This window comes from Cebidichthys violaceus, unplaced genomic scaffold (genome assembly GCF_023349555.1).
Source record: "Cebidichthys violaceus isolate CVI_PGR_0920_01 unplaced genomic scaffold, fCebVio1.0.p SCAF_2, whole genome shotgun sequence".
Lineage (NCBI taxonomy): Eukaryota > Metazoa > Chordata > Actinopteri > Perciformes > Stichaeidae > Cebidichthys > Cebidichthys violaceus.
Genome location: NW_027176372.1, coordinates 10,293,402 through 10,311,029, shown reverse-complemented (window position 1 = coordinate 10,311,029; position 17,628 = coordinate 10,293,402). Strand labels below are relative to the sequence as shown.

General features: G+C 44.4%; 2 protein-coding genes across 2 annotated transcripts; one reads left to right on the top strand and one right to left on the bottom strand.

The window, feature by feature from the left end:
- Positions 1-1,239: 1,239 nt before the first annotated feature.
- On the bottom strand, positions 1,240-11,661 carry sh3bgrl (SH3 domain binding glutamate-rich protein like). The gene is made up of 4 exons (XM_068714338.1): positions 11,349-11,661; positions 4,196-4,381; positions 2,523-2,603; positions 1,240-2,106 (listed from the first exon to the last, which is right to left on the bottom strand). The coding sequence occupies exons 1-4, from the start codon at positions 11,391-11,393 to the stop codon at positions 2,071-2,073; spliced, it is 348 nt and encodes a 115-aa protein (XP_068570439.1). The 5' UTR covers positions 11,394-11,661; the 3' UTR covers positions 1,240-2,070.
- Positions 11,662-12,665: 1,004 nt separating this feature from the next.
- On the top strand, positions 12,666-15,953 carry LOC137875262 (non-histone chromosomal protein HMG-14A-like). The gene is made up of 6 exons (XM_068714337.1): positions 12,666-12,804; positions 13,760-13,792; positions 13,979-14,008; positions 14,691-14,738; positions 14,831-14,950; positions 15,039-15,953. Exons 1-6 carry the CDS (start codon positions 12,790-12,792, stop codon positions 15,084-15,086), a joined length of 294 nt encoding a protein of 97 aa, XP_068570438.1. The 5' UTR covers positions 12,666-12,789; the 3' UTR covers positions 15,087-15,953.
- The last annotated feature ends 1,675 nt before the right edge of the window (positions 15,954-17,628 follow it).

Here is a 17,628-nt window from a genome sequence, read left to right as displayed (position 1 = left end):
ACTTAACTTCCTTTATAAAACTGCAAATGAAAATCACAGTTTAGAGAAAAGAGAACAGGACATTTATACAAAGGCTGAAAAAAAATATCAACACATCTAAAAATACTGCATTATAAGCAAAAGTCCTGCGTTAAAAATCCTACTTCAATATAAGTACATTAGTATTGTCGAAGGCATTTAAAGTAGCAAAAGTAAAGGCCCCCGTGACTGATATGTTATGATCACATTATCATATTGTTTATACTGATGTGTGTGTACATTAGCAGGTTAAGTTGGAGCTACTTCATGTACAGTAACCTAGGGGGCGAGGCCCTCTCCGAAAGGTCAAAAGACAAATCTGAGGGGTCCTGAGATGATTAGATTACATTACAGTCATTTAGCAGACACTTTTATCCAAAGCGACTTACAATAAGTCGCTTTTTGTAGTAGGGAGAGAAGAAAAAGATGTTATGCTACACAAAAAAGCACATACCGTTGCTTTTTTGTAAGATATTAGAGTTTACATGAAACCAGCTGAGCAGTCTGGAGAGGAAATCCCGTTTTTAGTGGAACAAAACAACAAGAGGCCTCCACCAGACCTCACTGTTTGTAGAGCGTTATAAGTGAAAAACATCAGGAACCACTAATTTAATCATCAATACATTAGAGTACTCATTTGTGTGCATCCAAAGAACCTCAGTGGGATACAAAAAAAAAATCAATACAAGAAGTAGAGTCACAGCTCTTATTCATTTCATTAGCAATGTGTTGATCAACTGGTCTTTCTCTTACAAAGATCTTGCTGAAGTAGACTGTGATTCCAGTGTGCAGCTGCTTTTTGTATTGCAATGTTATTCTTTATTAACTTATAAGCTTATCGTGTTATTTTCTTATGTAAAATCTATATCTGAAATGCCAAAGCTGTCACAAAATGTAGTGAAGTAAGAACTATTTCACTGAAATGTGGGGGAGTAAAAATAGAACTTGGAAATACTCAAGAAATGTACAAAGACCTAAAAACTGCTGGGAAGCACTTTGAGCGGATGGATAATATATTCTGTGGAATATCTGATGCAAACCAGCAACTCAATGAGTGATGTCAAATCCTGCTTTCTCTTTCACAATGTTAACACTTTTATGACAATGAAGTCACCAACTGTAAATGAATTAATCGTACATAAAACATGTTACAAGAAGGCAGATTTGTTTGACTTTGTCACTTATTTCACAGAAACTACCAAAAAGTACTGAGAGTCGGGCTTGCAGTTTTATTTGCAGTCTTATTTTTATTTAGAAGATTGTGTAACACCAGGATTACCAACACAATGTGAAACAAGATGCTGATGGTGAAACCAAACAGCGATCCAACTCTCCTAAAAACACAAACAGCAAATAAAAAAAACAAACAACAACTCAATTTCACATCCCTTTGTGTATGTAGACTTGTAATTTTGGCATGTGTTATCATTTTTAAACATATATCATCTCGTAGAAAAAAGTTTGCTATTAAAACAGCATTAAGACCGTATAAAGTAAATCAAAACAGGGAATGGGATTGTGATAGATCACTTTTACAGAAGGTGCTGCAGGTTTTTGGCAATGATGTAATGGGCAGCAGCAAAACGTCTTTCCAGGATTCGACAGATGAGACTTGTTCTAATTGAACCCGTCGAGTGAAATGAATGAGGATAATGTATTATGGATGACGTCCTGTGGGCCAAATGATGAATCTGTGGAACAACTTTCAAAGTGCGTACATTTAGTTGTGTCTGACTGTGTGTTCTCAAAAAGGAAGCTACGAGTCCATGCTTATGGTTGATTGACATGTCGTTAGGCCAATAGGCTTAGCGGGCTTAAGTTAATGAGAGGAAGCAGAACTGTTTGTAGATACCCATAATGCTCTGCTTTAGCACCTCCTTTCACTACAGCTGACAAGGCACAGCTGAACACAGATTAATAGAAGAAAAAAATAAGTAAATCACATATTTATAAGCCGAGTGAAATGTTGCTTGTTTTCATCCTGGATCAGTTCTTGGTCCGCCTGGGTTCAGATCTGGGTTCAGGTCTCGGGTAGAAAACGGTGTAAAGCTGCTACTGCTGGGCTTTCTTCGCCAGAGCCTCAGCCTCCTGCAGAGAGACACGCAGGGGGAGAGAGGAGGAGAAGAGGGAGAGAGTGCTATAATAAAATGGAGGATAATGATTTATATATCTCCTGCCACGGAAAACCCCTCTGTTGCTATGGTAACTGGCACACCTCCCTGCAGCTCCTGTTGTGGCACAGAGGAGGCGCCAGTGTGCAGGAGAGTGAGAGGAGAAGGAGAAGGAGGCCTGCTTGGGTGTAAGGATATCAGGAACAGATGTATTATGTAATATGTGTGTGTGTGTGTGTGTGTGTGTGCGTGTGTGTGTGTGTTTTCTGCATGGACATCACACTGTGAGGGTAAATATATATTTAGGCTCATAAGCTGGTGTTACAGAAAAATATGGCTGCAGCAATGCAGTTCAAAGAAGGGACAGATATCAGCGTGTTCGTCAGCTTATACCTTTGAGCCGGGGGGAGCGGTCAGACCCAGGAACGCATACACGGCGTTGTCCTCTCTGGCATCGAAGAAGGCCTCGTAGTTCTGAGGAAGACAGAGATGACTTTAGATTCAGATTGATCAACTCCAACCTGAGGAATGATAATGTGAAACAGGCTTTGGATCGGCGCCTGAGGGTGACCGTCTGAATTAGTCGTTGTTAGGGTGGAGTTATTTGTCCAGAGTAGGGCCTCGGTAGTCGATCTGATAGGAGGGCATTGTGTTTGTAACCCACAAGCAAACACATTCACCCGTTTAACTGTTGAGTTGCCTGCAGTCTCTCATTCTTGATCCCTCGCTCCTTCTCATTCCTTTGTTTTCACTCCTTTTTGCTCCCACACACACACAAACAGATTCTTGTAAAGAGGCCGTACAGCTGCAAGTATCCTGGGAAATGCTGTTGTCTTTGTCTGTGACATTCAATACAGCCCGTCTCGCTTTTGCAGCTTCGCTTCCAGCCATCCGTTAGCTGCACAGCATGACTGAAGGCGTCTGATGGGAGTTAACTAGAATCTGCTACCACAGGAGAGGCAATGATGTTTAAAGGAATAGTTTGACATTTTGAGAAAAAACGCCCATTGACTTTCTACCGAGAGTTAGATGAGATGATCGATACCAGTCTTATCCGTTAAACATGAAGCCGGAGCGAGGTGACGGTTTGTGCTTAACCACAGAGTTGAGCACAAAGAGTGGAAGCTGGGGAGAAACAGCTCAGCCTACCAGCTCATTAAATAACACTACTGAAAAAAAGTTGCAGTATATGGAGGGGTTATGTGCCTATATGTTATCGCTTTTTTACTTTTAATATTGTGCAGATATAGTGTGGGCTTTAGTCAGATTTTGTTACTTTTGTACAGAGCCAGGCAAGCTGTTTCTCTCCATTTCCAGTCATTATGCTAAGCTAAGCTCAGCAGCTCCACCTTCATATTCAATGGATGGATATAATTGTGATATTGATATTTGGCTGCTTATGGCGCTCTTTTGCCAAAGTGCTGAACCATTCCTTTAAATACTGTGCCTGGTTTATGGTCGATAAATTCAATATCATAAATTTGATACTATTAAAAATGTAAAGCAGCCATTTCTTTGCCACTTGGCGCAGTGGGACAATCTAACATTGACACTTTATCACCTTATAGCTAATGTGTTTGTTTCTTTTTCACTACATCTAGCAGATATAGAGCAACAATATCATTCTGATTCTGTCCACCTGTCAGTAAATCCAGCATCCATTCTCCTTTCAGCTCTGTTTACGTCCAACTAAGGTCATATCAGGCTCTTTAGCTGCTAAATACTCCACTATGTTAAACAGCTAGTCACAAATTTCGTCGGTCAACCTTCTGGAGTGTACAGTGGAAAAAAAGACACTGATGAGAGCCGTGAGAGTGAATCAAAACCATTTCATGCCTTAAAACCAAAACAATGAGCTGAGTGATAATTCTCAGTGGGTTTCTACGTGTGACACCTTTCACATGACACATAGGTATTTGATTTATGGTGAACATAAAAATGTTGATTAGAGCAGCTTTAAACCTATTTATTCATGATGATGATGATGAGATGAGCTGCAGCTCTGTGTGTGACCCATCAGAGTGGTACTGTATGTTCATCATGTGCCAATAAATCATGTGCCTCACCCCGCAATATTTGCTTTCGTTGAATATCTGTGGGGGGAGAGGGTTCCCCGTGGTCGGCCTGGACTCCTCCGGGACATTCTCTCTCATCCACTTCCTGTTGCCCTCGTTGGCCGCGATGTCGCACTCCTCGAACACGATCTTATTGGCCGCCAGGAAGCCCATCACATCCTGCTGCTGCTTTTTAATCTGCGTGCGGGGGTAGATGAGAAGAGGGCGACAGAGAGAGGAAGTTGTCAGTTAGACGTGTGTTAACTTTCAACACTTATGAGCAAACATAAGGGCCTCGGTTCACCATACTGCCATCAGTCTGCTGCGAGAACGAGGACACTTCTCTGCTGCGAGACATAACACTACAGTTACTAAGTTACCACTCGTTGCTGACAAGTGAGGGAAGCGATACAACGAGAGTATTGAAGAGGGTGAACTCGGGCAAGGCTAGCAGGGACGGATTCTGTTTTATCTACAAGAAAGCGAGAACGTCAACTCCCATCTTCCTCCACACTTAATTGTTTAAAAGGGAGCCATTTCAAAAGCATTTGTGACACTTTGCATACTTTTAAATTTGAGAAAATGTCAACGCCTATCATTGTTATACAATAAAGTGAGCATGTTTCCCCACACAGGAAGACAGTGGGAGATGCTATCTTTCTCACTATCTGGGATTTTCACGCCGATTTGGTTGTTTTTGAACGGCTCCCCGTTCTCACAAAAGGCCGTTCTGTCGCATTTGGCACAGGACCATATTTAACACTTGTCCTACCTATGACTCTTCTAAAAGTAGTCCATCCCGCTTTATGCAAAACCCACAAGCTTGCCATCTAAGAGGAAGCAGATAACCAACGCTATGACACCAGCAGGAAAGAGAAATGTATCGAGAACGACTCTCGCCTCTTTTCGAAGTGCACAGGCAACTGTGTTAGCTGCTCTGTCACACAGGTGATAAAGAAGCTACAGAAAGGACAGAAATGCGCTGTTCCTGCTTCTGCCTCCATCTATATGGCTGTGTGTGTGTGTGTGGTTTTAGTATATGAAATTGTGGTCCAATGAGGGCTCAGTGGGTGTGGGTGAGAGGGAAGATGGCCCTACAAGGCCAGACGGAAACAAGAGCTCCACTGGGACTCGAGAGGAGGTAACTGGTCAAACACGAGCCAAATAAGGCCTGCTGCAAGGAGACACACACATCCAGCCTCAGCCACACACACACACACACACACACACACACACACACACACACACACACACACACACAATCAAACTACGCCAACTTCATGGTAAAAGCACTACAATGTTCTGTGCATGAAAATCTATTCATTGTCTGGCTGTCAGTGCCGACACCTGCGTGCGAGGGCTCCTCCCAGCTTCATGTGTTTGTTCGTGTTCAGACGAGACAGGTGGATTATTTGTCTTCCAACCATCTGCTGAAACAACACGGAGACATGGAAATGAGGGCGCTGACAACGCCGGCAGATTAGCCGTGGTGCAGTTTGAACCATTTAATGGCAGTTGCACTCCCGAGGCCAAAGTCCTAAAACCAGCTCCTTGCCCACCTGCTCTGGAAACCAGCGCGGGAAGAGGCAACGGAGCGGAACGCCATGAGCTCGGACTCTCTGTAACTCGCTCTGCCTCAGAGCACATGACAATCCCCCGTCTGATAGAAGAACCTGCCCAGCCTGCTCGTTCTCCTTTTTGACTGACATTAGCATAGTACACACTATTTAAATAAGTAAACTAACTTCATCCTAAGTTGCTAAAATGACGAGTTGAGCACAAGGATCCACTTTCTCCTCTTTTCTCCTTTCCCTTGGTGAACTCTGGCCATTACCCAAGAAGCCCACATTGTGATGTTGCCAAGTGAAATTAATTTGTAGGGCAGACTGGCCTCATGCCATCTGCCCCTAACTCTAATTGCACAGTGTTAGTTCCCAGCTTTGCCCATTTTAGTCATTAGTGGGGCTACTGGTGATATTAAACTGGAAGAAAACAGGCGGGCCCTGCCTTTGGGTGTGGTGATAAACAACTGCTCTTATCCTGTTGCCCTATCGCTCCTTATCTGTCTCTCTGAAATGATAGAGGCTCATTCCTCATAGAATAGACAAATGAGTGTGTCTGTGTCAGACATGCAGACAATCAACAGGCAGGGCCGAAGTCATGGTTTCCTTAATGCCTGCTTTCTCTCACAATACATAAATAGCTTGCCTTGGTATGCAAATATAAACCGAAATTAAGACAAACAAAATGCAAAAGCAGTTGTGAAGTTGTCTCTGTGTTGTTTGTTTTGTCTAGACGTGGATGTAGGCAGTGACTCTTCCGTGTTTTTAGCCATGACTCACCATGACTCTGTGGATGGCAACTCAGGTCAGTCGCTACACTACTTTGGTCTGAAATCTCGAAAAACATATGTATAGATTGTCATGGAATATAGAACAGACATTCATGGTCCACAGAGGATGAATCCTACTGGGTTTAGTGTTTCCATGACATTTATTTAAGCACCACCATGAGGCTGACGAAAATATATAATAATATATATATATATATATATTTGTGAAATATATCTAAAAAAAAATATTGGATGGGTTACACTAAAATTGTGAACAGACATTCATGATCCCCAGAGGAGGAATCCTGATAGCGTCGACGATGAGTAGGTCACTTATCCTGTGAAATATCTCTACGGTCGCTGTACACGATGGAATTTGGGCGATACCCAGACAACTCGTCTATTCTTTGGTTTATGACCAAATACCTCCAAAACGTATCCCCATCAGCCTCAGTTGAATTTTGCGTTTAGAGCCTTGAGCAATACACCTGCCCTGACATAGTCGCATCCCCTTGCGATGCTAAGGTATACGCGTCTTTTAGCTTCAGAAGCTCTCACAAACATCGACGGAATGCGAGCTGTACCCAGCATGCCGTTCGGCAGTGTTACAGTAAATAGTGGTCCCCTCTCAATAGACTACAAAAATCAGCGGTCAGCCATACAGACAGACTGACAGAGACTCCTTCCATTTTAGTTAGATTAGCAAATGTTAGCATGCTAAACTAAGATGATTAACATGCACTTTACTAAATATAGAACTTTTTCTAAATATCAGCATGCAGCCCTCGCAGACCTGTTAGCGAGAATGTAGACTCCTAAGGTCATAAGGTAAATTATCACTCACTAATTTCAAATTTAGATTTTTGTTCTCCGATACAGGAACTGCACAAAACAAACACTTGTTTCACGCACACTGATACTAATTTCATCAGCACTAACCTGGCACGCCACTTATGTGTCCACACCCAGGGAAGAAGTGCAGCAATCATTTGGTGATTCGGTGCGTCCGCAAAAGTCTGAGCTGAGCAAAGCTGCATTTGGGTATACATCTAACAATACAAGTGGTATTTACTATTGAAAATAAGAAGTAATAAAGGAGTAGATTTAAGGCTTATAATACATGTTGATGTAACACATATCTATTGTTGCATGGATTATTATTTTGACTCCAAGTAGGCTAAAAAGCAATAAAACACAGATGTGGAGAGGGCATCTGCAACATATGCTCTTTGGTTCACATTCCACATCATAATCATCATGCGAGGGTTGCGTCAGGGCCATGAGATCAGACCAGAATGATCAGATCCAGAGCTAATCAATCCCTGAAAAAAAAGCAGGACTCTGGCATTAACAGCTGCCAGACAACAACAGACATTGATTGGAAGCCCTGTATCTAGAAACACAGGCTTGGATCAATGCGATGGAGACTGATTCAATCAGTAATGTCGACTCTGGGCTGGGGTCAATTCTTGTGCAATGCACTCACATGGAAAGGAAAAGACAAGATGGTTGTCAAGCATTCTTCACAGAGACGACTAAATGACATTTCTAATGGCTCGGGAGTCCAACGTTTGAACGCAGACATAATCCACTGCCTGGGCTAAAGGAAACTGTGTGTTTGTTAGGGATAAAGGTCTCGATTAGATCACGATTGGACGCTCAGTGGAATTTCAGCAGCAACAGTAGCCTCCACCCAATCTTGAGCTCAGTCAGCATTACAACATCGTTACGGAAAGAGCCCGACACTGCTGCTCTTGGCTGGGTTCCCTCGCTGCAGCCTGAAGGTGGAACAACAGCGAAAAGGCCAGAAAATAACCTTTTTACTCAGACTAACTCACTGCAGCAGCCGTCCAACTCAAGCCTGACTTTCTGGCCTTCATGTCAAACTTACAGAGGAAGAAGAGCAGTGAGTTGGACGTGAACAATGCTGCACAAACCAGAAAAAAGCAAGCCCCAACTTAGTAGTGGCAATGAGGAAATTGTATAGTGGCTGCAAGTGCATGAAAGGACAACGAGGCAGTAAATGTGCTTTGCTGCTGGCTGATGTTTTTGGCTCTTTCCACAGTTTCAGTTGGTGCTCTGTACGCTAGATGCACCGCTACAGGTGTGTATTTACATGTGGGAAATTTACATGTTTGAATTCAACAAGAAAGTACTGCTAGTTTGTTATCCAAATTCTGCCTCGCTGTGACCAAAGGAGCAGGTAAAACAAGAACCTATTCTCTCAAATACATTGCATGTACTAATATCCCATCAATGTATCTATTCCTTAAAGTTTGTCATGGCGTGGATCAACATGTGGTTATCGGTACGCAGCATGACTTCATCTTTTGCAAAGCCACTGACCACAACAATAGAAGTCTCCTCTGGGAATTCGCAGCGCCGTTCTTCAGGTGACTCAAACATGCTGCTTCTCATTACTGGGTGGAAAGACGTTGATGTCAGCCCGCATTCAGTTTGCAGGCATACCACCCTCCACAAGGGACTAGAGGTCAGGGGTCAGGGGAGAGCTAAGCTGGCAATAAGTGCTTTGCTCAGGGACTCATCCACACTAACTGTGGCAATAAGCAGACCTGAATCAATCCTTTTTTTAAGTTATTATTTTACTTTTTCCCCTGTAAGAAAGGTGTCGATTTCACACATTGATAACATGCAAACTGTAGTTCATGGCCTTTTGCTAAATAACATTAAATTATAAAGGTGTTTATGTTATATTCATCCTCAAACAACAGCTTCAAAGCTCCACAAAGAGAGTGGTCTTTTCCAGGACTATTACATTGGACTGCAATAAGTAGACGCTGGTATGTGGAAGCCAATGGACACACACATAAAACCTTTCATGCAGATGGGAGACGCCGCCTGAGTTCTTCATTGTCTTGTCATTTCCATAATGCACTCTATTCCCTATCTGACCTTTGAGGTTGTTCAGTCCATTAAACCTTAAAGCACGCGGTTCTTCAGATGTCTACCAGCCTCAACGCTACACAGAACCATTTATGTATAACTTTTGGCTGGTATATGGATCAGATTCTGCATGAAATCAATTTGCATTCATATCTATAAATATGCACTGAGCAGAACTTTATGTCTGTAGGAAATACACTTGTCTGAATAATGCTGACTGATGTAGCTCGTCAAGCACTGAATCTGGTACATCCCTCTGGCTGATTTTACAGCCTCTCTCTCTCTCTCTCTCTCTCTCTCTCTCTCTCTCTGTTTGACCTGCAATCGTTTCCTCAGTGGAGCAAAAGCTTTACAAATATATAAAAAATACTCCTACTAGTCTCTGTGTTTTGGCTGTGGCTCCACTCACATCACATGCTGAACTAGACTGGTGTGATTCATGCAGCAGCAGACACTGCCGGATGGAGGAATGCAATCACATTGTTTTGTAGTTACTGATGCAATCAAACTGCAGGCGGAGTCACTCAGCAGCTCTTCACTACGTTTGTGTTCCATTAAAGGCAGACATTGCAACATCAAACGTGTATAGATGTGTAGTCTGATAAACTCTGTTAATGCGACGGCATCTCCTGAGTCTAAATTAATCCAGAGAAGTTGGTTATCATAGCAAAGTGGATCAAGATGAAAGCAGACATAATGTGTTTATGGCACTTTGCTTCAGTCAGCAACACTGTTGTTTTTCTTCCAACTCTAGAAGCAGACCGGAGACAAAGAGTCTGTGCGCCACATAAGCGGACATAAGCTCGTCCACCTGTTCAAGCAGACTCTACTAAAGACAGATCAATGAGAGGTAATGCATCTTTCCCAGACAGGCTCCAGCACAGCTGGCTCTGCACTCAGACCGCTCTGGCTGTACAGGAAGCTGCCGTCCTGTAAGAGCTGTCCTGCTGAAATAAAAAAAAGGGAAACGTGCTTCTTCCTCTGTGTGTGAGCTGTGAAGACATGCTGCTCAATGGGCAGAAATCATCCTAAATGTGTCAAGGAACTTTAATTTAAGTCACTTTGGTGAGGGGTTCTGATTCAAAGGCTGTTATATCTGCGCCTTCTCCATCACATGCACTTTCAATTTTGCACCGTGAAATTTTTTTTAGTGACATCCAGAACTGAGACAAGCGTACTGTCACCGATTACGTTGAGAAGCAGGCAGCAGCTGGAAGCAAACTATATTTGATGAGTCGGAATTGAAGCTTTAGTGCACTTAGGCTAGTAAACGGTAAAATTCCCACAAATCAAGACCACCAATAATTCCTAAACAGAGCACAAGTGTTCCTGGGCTGCAGCTGCAGGTCTGAAAAAGGGGCCCCGGAGAATTGCATCACCATCATTCCTCTCCACTGTGGAGCAAACTGGCCAGAAGGACGCCGGTGGTCCTATGGGCTGCAGGACAGTGACGAGACTCAAGACTCCTGTCCCCCCCCCCTGTCCCCCCCCCTGTCCCCCCCCCCCGTCAGACACACCTGCCTATCCTGCCTATTTTTTTGGTTGTTGCTGCACGCCTTTCCCGTTTGTCAGTTGCACAAACACTGCGCTGTGAGTTCAGGAAACCCTGTGACAAACCACAGCTGAGAGGCGTGGAGCTCAGTTAGCACCCTTTAAAACTTCCTCTCTGTCTCTTAAAGCGCGTGAAAAGTTACAAGAGGGTCACTGATAGACTCCATGCGCGTCTGGAGGAGGGTAGAGCAGCGTGTTTATTCATGAGTCAGCATGTTTATTGAGGATGGACATCAGTTAGTGAGTTCAATGAAAGTTCAGCTTGCATTTAGTTGTTTTCATTTGTATTGTCTAACAAGCGATGATGCAGATGATTCCAGCTAAAAACATAAAATGTACACCAAGACATTATTTTATTTATTTTTTTAAATCACTTACCGAAGTGGATCCGGAGGACGATGCTATGTAGACTTTGATCACCATGTTAAATCTCCGGTGCCGACACGAGTCCGGTACGCAGCGGTTGGTCGACCTGCTCCTCGCAGACTCGTTTGCAGGTCGGATTGCTCGGCAGCGGGACGAGAAACAACAACGGCGAACTTCTCCCTCTCTCTGTCTCTCTCTCTCTCCCTCTCTCTGTCTCTCTCTCTCTCTGTCTCTCTCTCTCTCTCTGTCTCTCTCTCTCTCGGCTGACACGCTTGTGCGTCTGTTGAAGGCAGCGCAGACTATCTGCGCAAATGCTCCTGCTCTGTGCACTGGATGGAGGTTTTACATTCCTCCTCCGCCTCTGTGCTCTGCCTCCCCCGCCCCTTCCCTGTCCCCCCCTCCCTTTCTCTCTAGAGCACGCACGCACACACACACACACACACACACACACACACACACGGTTCACGAGCGCACAGAGGGGGCCATGGGGCCTATTATGATGGCAAGACAACAGGGTGATATTGTCAGAATATTTTCAGCATCGACCCCCATTGTCTGCGAGCCAGCGATTCGTTATTATCCCCTTTTTTAACAGTGCACGCGTGCACCGTTGCATGCGTTCTTCTTAATTATGGCCATTTCATGTTTGGTGATTAAAAACAATAATTCAAAAATCCGCTGTGATTTTGAACACTTCTGGGCGCTTTTGTGTAACAAGCAGCTCGGCCTCGTTCTTTAAGCGCCGTCTCGGCAGCCGACACCATTAGACGGGCTCTGTGGGCCCCCTGCAGGCGTCTGGGGCAGACGACGCAAGGCTGCTCTGAAATGAATTTAGGAAAGCCGACTGACAAACAAAAAAAAATGTGTCGGAGACGAGTGGGCGCCATATTGGACTCAAACACGAAGTGCATTTATGGTGAATTTTCTCCTCGCTGGCCACCTCCGACGTGTGCCCGAGGTTGTCAGACGAGCCAGCGGGGATGAGTGGCTCTACACTGGGGCAATGTTGTCGGGCCCTCCGCGGGGCCTTGTTGAGCGGCGCGTGCAGGGGTGTTTCGGCCGTGCGGCCTCTTTATTTTTTGCTCTCACTGTAACGCACTCGCAACGAGGGCAACATGTCCTCGAGCGCAGCCCCTTTCGCTCTCGCAGACTTCCTCCCATCTCTCTCTCCCTGCATAAGGGGGAAGAAGCCATTCGCACAGACCTCAGATCATCACCGGCTCCAAAAAATTCCAAGTGTTCTGCAGCCCCGAATGGCGTCACCCGATTGGCCGGGAGCCTATCAATCATGCCTTTAGCCGCACCCCTCCCCCCATTCAACCACTCGCCTCTCTGTTCCAGTGTGTTTACTACACTGCCGAGCATAAGGGAGACGCTCGTCTTCACATGCACTGAACCCACTGAGAAAAACAGTTTTTAGTTGTATTTGTAAGAACACCTCCAAGAGATCAACATGCCCAAGAGAAAGGTACGTATTCTCAATGATCCAAATAGTTTGAGGGGGATATCGGCTATGTATGCATTGCAAAACGATTGTGAAGACATCCCTCTGAGACATTACTTAATTATAACGTAATGTATAACGGTAATATATCGCTGGTAATTTTTGCCTATTTTCTAGATATAATGTACATTTTTTATGCGTTAGAATGAATATTTTCCCGCTCGGACACGGCCTTTAAATCGCGTTTTCTTGCACGAGCCGCTGTCCTTTGGGGAGCCAGAAGTCTCTCTCGGTCTCCATGCAGTTAAAGCACAAGCAGCAGCCATGCTTTGCAGCTCTTGTCCACCTTCGTCGCCGACCCTACCGAGAACAAACGCTCCGTTTATCGCGAGTTCGACACCAAACCGGCGAAAAGTGCCACCAGAAAATGCTTTAGTGCCCCTACTTTTCATTTTGCTCGCAAAAGCGAGCACTCGCCGTCGCGTTTCGATAAAATTGTATATTTTCTCTCTTTGTTCGCGGTCCCGAATGGCTGCGGTGGCGAGGCTCTGCCGCCGGGCGGCGCGCGTGAGCGGTAGCAGGTCCCTCCCCCTTCTCAGAGACTCCCGCGCCAGCTTTCAAATCTGAGCTTCATGCATTGAATGAGAGAAAGAGATGGGGGAGTGAAAAGGAATAACAGGACCAGGGCCCTCAAAATATGGCTCCAGAGGCCCGCACGGCTGAGCCCTCTTAGCCCATGACTGAAACCGTGCATTACCACGACATTCCTGGGCTGGGAGCCTTTAAAATGACCTGTATGTGATATAAAATTTAGTTTTGGCGCGAAAGCAAAAAGTTTTTTCAGCAGGTTTATAATTAGTCATAATATGTGCCTGAAGCATTTAACAACTGTTTCTTGTTAGTATAAACACCATTTAAACTCTCAGTAGTGCTATTTTACCCCCCCCCCATTTTAACCGGTTGTTTTTGTGTTTTTCAGACAGCAGTAACGGATGGAGGCGAAAGGGAGGAGGTAAGAGGGTGCACGTTAAGAAACACCACATACATGTGATTCAAATTGAATTTCCATCAGTACGTGGGACCTGTGAGGGCATTATCAATAAAAATGAGAGCTATTATTGAATTCTAATGTGTGTTTCTTGAATGTAGCCCATATCCAGATAAAAGCCCTGTGATAACGGTCTTTGTTCTGTTTCAGCCCCAGAGGAGATCAGCTCGGTTATCATCGGTAAGAAGACACACACAGAAACTCGGCCAAGTCATTTACATTTACACATTCAGTCAAAAAACATGTAAATCATGGTAGAACGCTTAAAAGTAGTTGCACACACGCATCACCAATGAAATAAAGCAATATTTTGCCTTTAGAGAAGGAGAACAGGTATATAAACATGGTTTCTTCTAATGAAGTACTTCAATTTAATTCCTAGCAATACCAAACTTCAAAACATGTAATTTTTACATTGTTAAGCTTAAGAATTAGTTTAGGTTATTAAAGTCTTTAATTGGGTAGTAATTAAGTCGTCAGCAGTACTATAAAGATAATATTATGTCTTTATTATTCAAATAAAACATGTTTTAGAAAGGTTTTTGCTATTAAAATGTACAGAGCTGGTACAATACATTTGAAATACCAATCGTGGGCATAATAGAGTGCTTCAGAATTTTTACCGTTTAGAATGTTAATATTATATAATAACTTTAATCAACCCAGCTAGGGGTGCAAATATTTGTTATAAACACTCAGACAATGTCTGTATTAAAGAAGTTTAATAGTTGGGAACATTTAGAGTGGCATTCACCGTCTTTTAAAAAGCCAAACTCTTCCAGTATCGTCAAACTAGCGAAGAAAGTCGTAATCCAGGTGTAGCTGTTTCTCAATCTCTTTCCCCTTTTTCCTCTCATCACAGAAACCGACCCTGCCCAAGCCGGAACCAAAGGCCAAGAAGGCGGCAAAGGTAAGAGACGCTAACCCCGATTCTGAATCGGCACACGTCCCAGAGCTAGAGACGTCCAGTCTGCTAACGGCCTCTTCTTGTGGGCCCCGCAGAAAGAAAAGCCCGTGAACGACAAGAAGGAGGACAAGAAGACCAAGAAGGCGAAGGAGAACGCAGAGGCGGAGGCCAACGAGGAAAACCACTCTGAGAACGGAGAGGCCAAGACCAACGAGGTGGGTGGACTCGCACGAGACGCCGGTGGTTTCAGGTGCACGCAAGCGGCAACGTTTTTGACCTTGACCCGTCTGCTCTGTCCCACAGGTGGAGGCAGCCCCCGAGGAGGCCAAGGAGGAGGCCAAGTCCGAGTAGCACCACTGCCCAAGCTTCCTCCTCTACGAACCCTCACCCTCAACCCCCCTCCCCACCCCCCACCCCGCCCCTAAACCCCCAGCCAACCAGCCAGCCCCCCTCCAAGTCTCTCACATGGTTTCCCTCCAAGGCGTATTGTTAACAGAGGAATATTTTTATCAATGATTTTATAAGTATCCGTACAGATTTTTAGCACAAAAAGCAAAGCTGATTATGCAGTGGTCATATCAAGTGTCTGCAAGCAAGATGAACACACTAAAATCTTTTTTAAATGGCATTTCATGATTGTTGAAGGCTTGTTTGGTGTAGAAAGTGCGTCCCCCCCCCCACCCCCGCCGGATTGGCTATGTCGTGAGTTGTGTATTCCTGTGTTTTTCCTCCTCCCCCCCATCTTTCCCCACCTCCCCCTCTTCTTCCTCCACAGATTAGACCTTCCTCCCCCCTACAGTTCAGCCTTTATCCATGTTATATTAACGGTTCAGCCATGTTAATGTGGGTGATTATTTTAGACCTCTAAATGTGCAGTGAGTTCCCTTTATGCTTCTGTCTTTGTTTTGTTTTTGTTTTCCATTGAACTCGTGTTTAAAACAAAAAAGAAGAAAAAAAAGCGTGTTGTCCATAAGAAAGAGGAAGACGAACATGTGAAACATTCCGGGAACAGCGATTGCCTCCGACCCGTCTCCTAGACGACCCTGCGTGTGACACAGCTCCCGCTCCATCCACGCTGTCACATCAGCTTTTCTAAACACTCTGGTTTTTTTAAACTATCGAATTTGGAAACCCTCTCTGACAAATTGCAGGTGTCTGGTCCCTCTCTTATGTTCTGAAATTCTCTTAATAAAAACAAGTCCTGGGAATTTTCCTCGATATCGTGTGTCCTGAGTTTGTTTCTTGAAGAGAGAGAGAGAGAACGATGGAAGTTGGGAGTCTCCACATCAACACCACGAGTGAAAGTAAAAAGGGTGATTTGCAAGCATGCATTGACAACTGAGGTCAACTATAGTAACGGCTCAGGGTGCCCTGTAATTCAACTGCTGTGGTCGTTGTGTAATTAAATGCAACAATGCATCTACCTGGCAATGAAAATGTAAAGCTCTAATGTTGCCTTTAAACCTGCACTCAACCTCCTAATGCATCCTCCATTATAAATCAACCGTGAGAGCTTTTCAGAGTTTCTCTGTATGGAGAAAGATGTAAATTCGGACCTCAAACGCACGTTACAATAATTTCAACACATGCAAGGCAGAAAAATGAGATTCAGACAGCCGCTGTGAACTTGTGAATAAATGGAACATGCCTGTTGAGTGATGTTACTGTAGACAAATCCAACAGTTCCTCTCAGACTTCTGCTGCAGGACACATGTCTGCTGATCCTCCAAACTCAACTGTAGGTGGCTGCTTGATACCTGAGGTTTCCAACCATTAGGATTGATCCCACAGGTCCATGGGAAGGTCAGGGCAGCGAAAGGTCAGCCACAGCTGGGACACAACTCCCTGATAAGGAGTGTGTGTCTTACTGGGAGAAATTTGCTCCTCCATTATTCCTCCCTAAAGAATGATTCACCCTTTCTTATGAATCATTGAAGTAAAAGGGACTCAACAAAAGACTAAAGGCCCCGGCTGAAGCCTGCACCTTTTATCCGCACCACCGAAGGAGCAGACATTTAGTCTTTATTCCCCCTTTAGGCATCGCACATGCCGATTTAACTTTACGTGAATTCGAGCATGAGCACCCGTGACCCACATTCACCTCAAACCCCTCACGCAAAATAGTACGGATTTATCATTGGGCAGTACATCACATAAGGAGAGCTCCATGTGCACACAAGGCCGTGTGCATCAGTTCACGTTAGGGGTCTGACAGCAGCAGCAGCAGCAGGGATGTGTACAAATGCATGTAGTAGGAATGGGTCTACTTTTTCTCAGCTTTGTGTACGTGAGTGTGTGTGCACTTGCCTCCAGCATTGGCAGTGTGTGAATGTGGATGTGAATGTTTGCTGAGGCCCAAAACTCACTAGATGTGCATTAAAATATGATTTTAATTTTTTGATCATATAGTTGCAAAATATTTGCAATGCCCTATATGAGACAGAAATAATACATTTGATTTGATTATGACTGCAGCAGGCCTTTCCGATTATGATTATGACGAGCGCCTGTGATCGCTCTTTTACCCACGAATCACTGCCGGCATTCTCCGCAGAACACGACGCTCTGTCGGTTTTCCTTCCGCTCTCCGGGTGCAGCGGTTTGCAGCCCCTCTGACCTGCATTGTCATGGCCGAGCAACGGGCTCCATTTTGTCGATATTTTTTGGTTGTGTGTGCAGAGCGCCGTGGCGCCGCGCCACCACTAGATGGCGACCTTGCCTCATTTTGACTCTTGTAAACAAACATAGAGGAGCTTCGGTCCCTTCGAGCTTTGATTCATTATTTTTTTTACCAACCGATACATTAAAAGTGTTATTATTTTTCCCCGGGGCACATTACTTGGGATCAATGAATAATAGGAGACAGATCACAGGCTTCATCATGAAAAGGCTT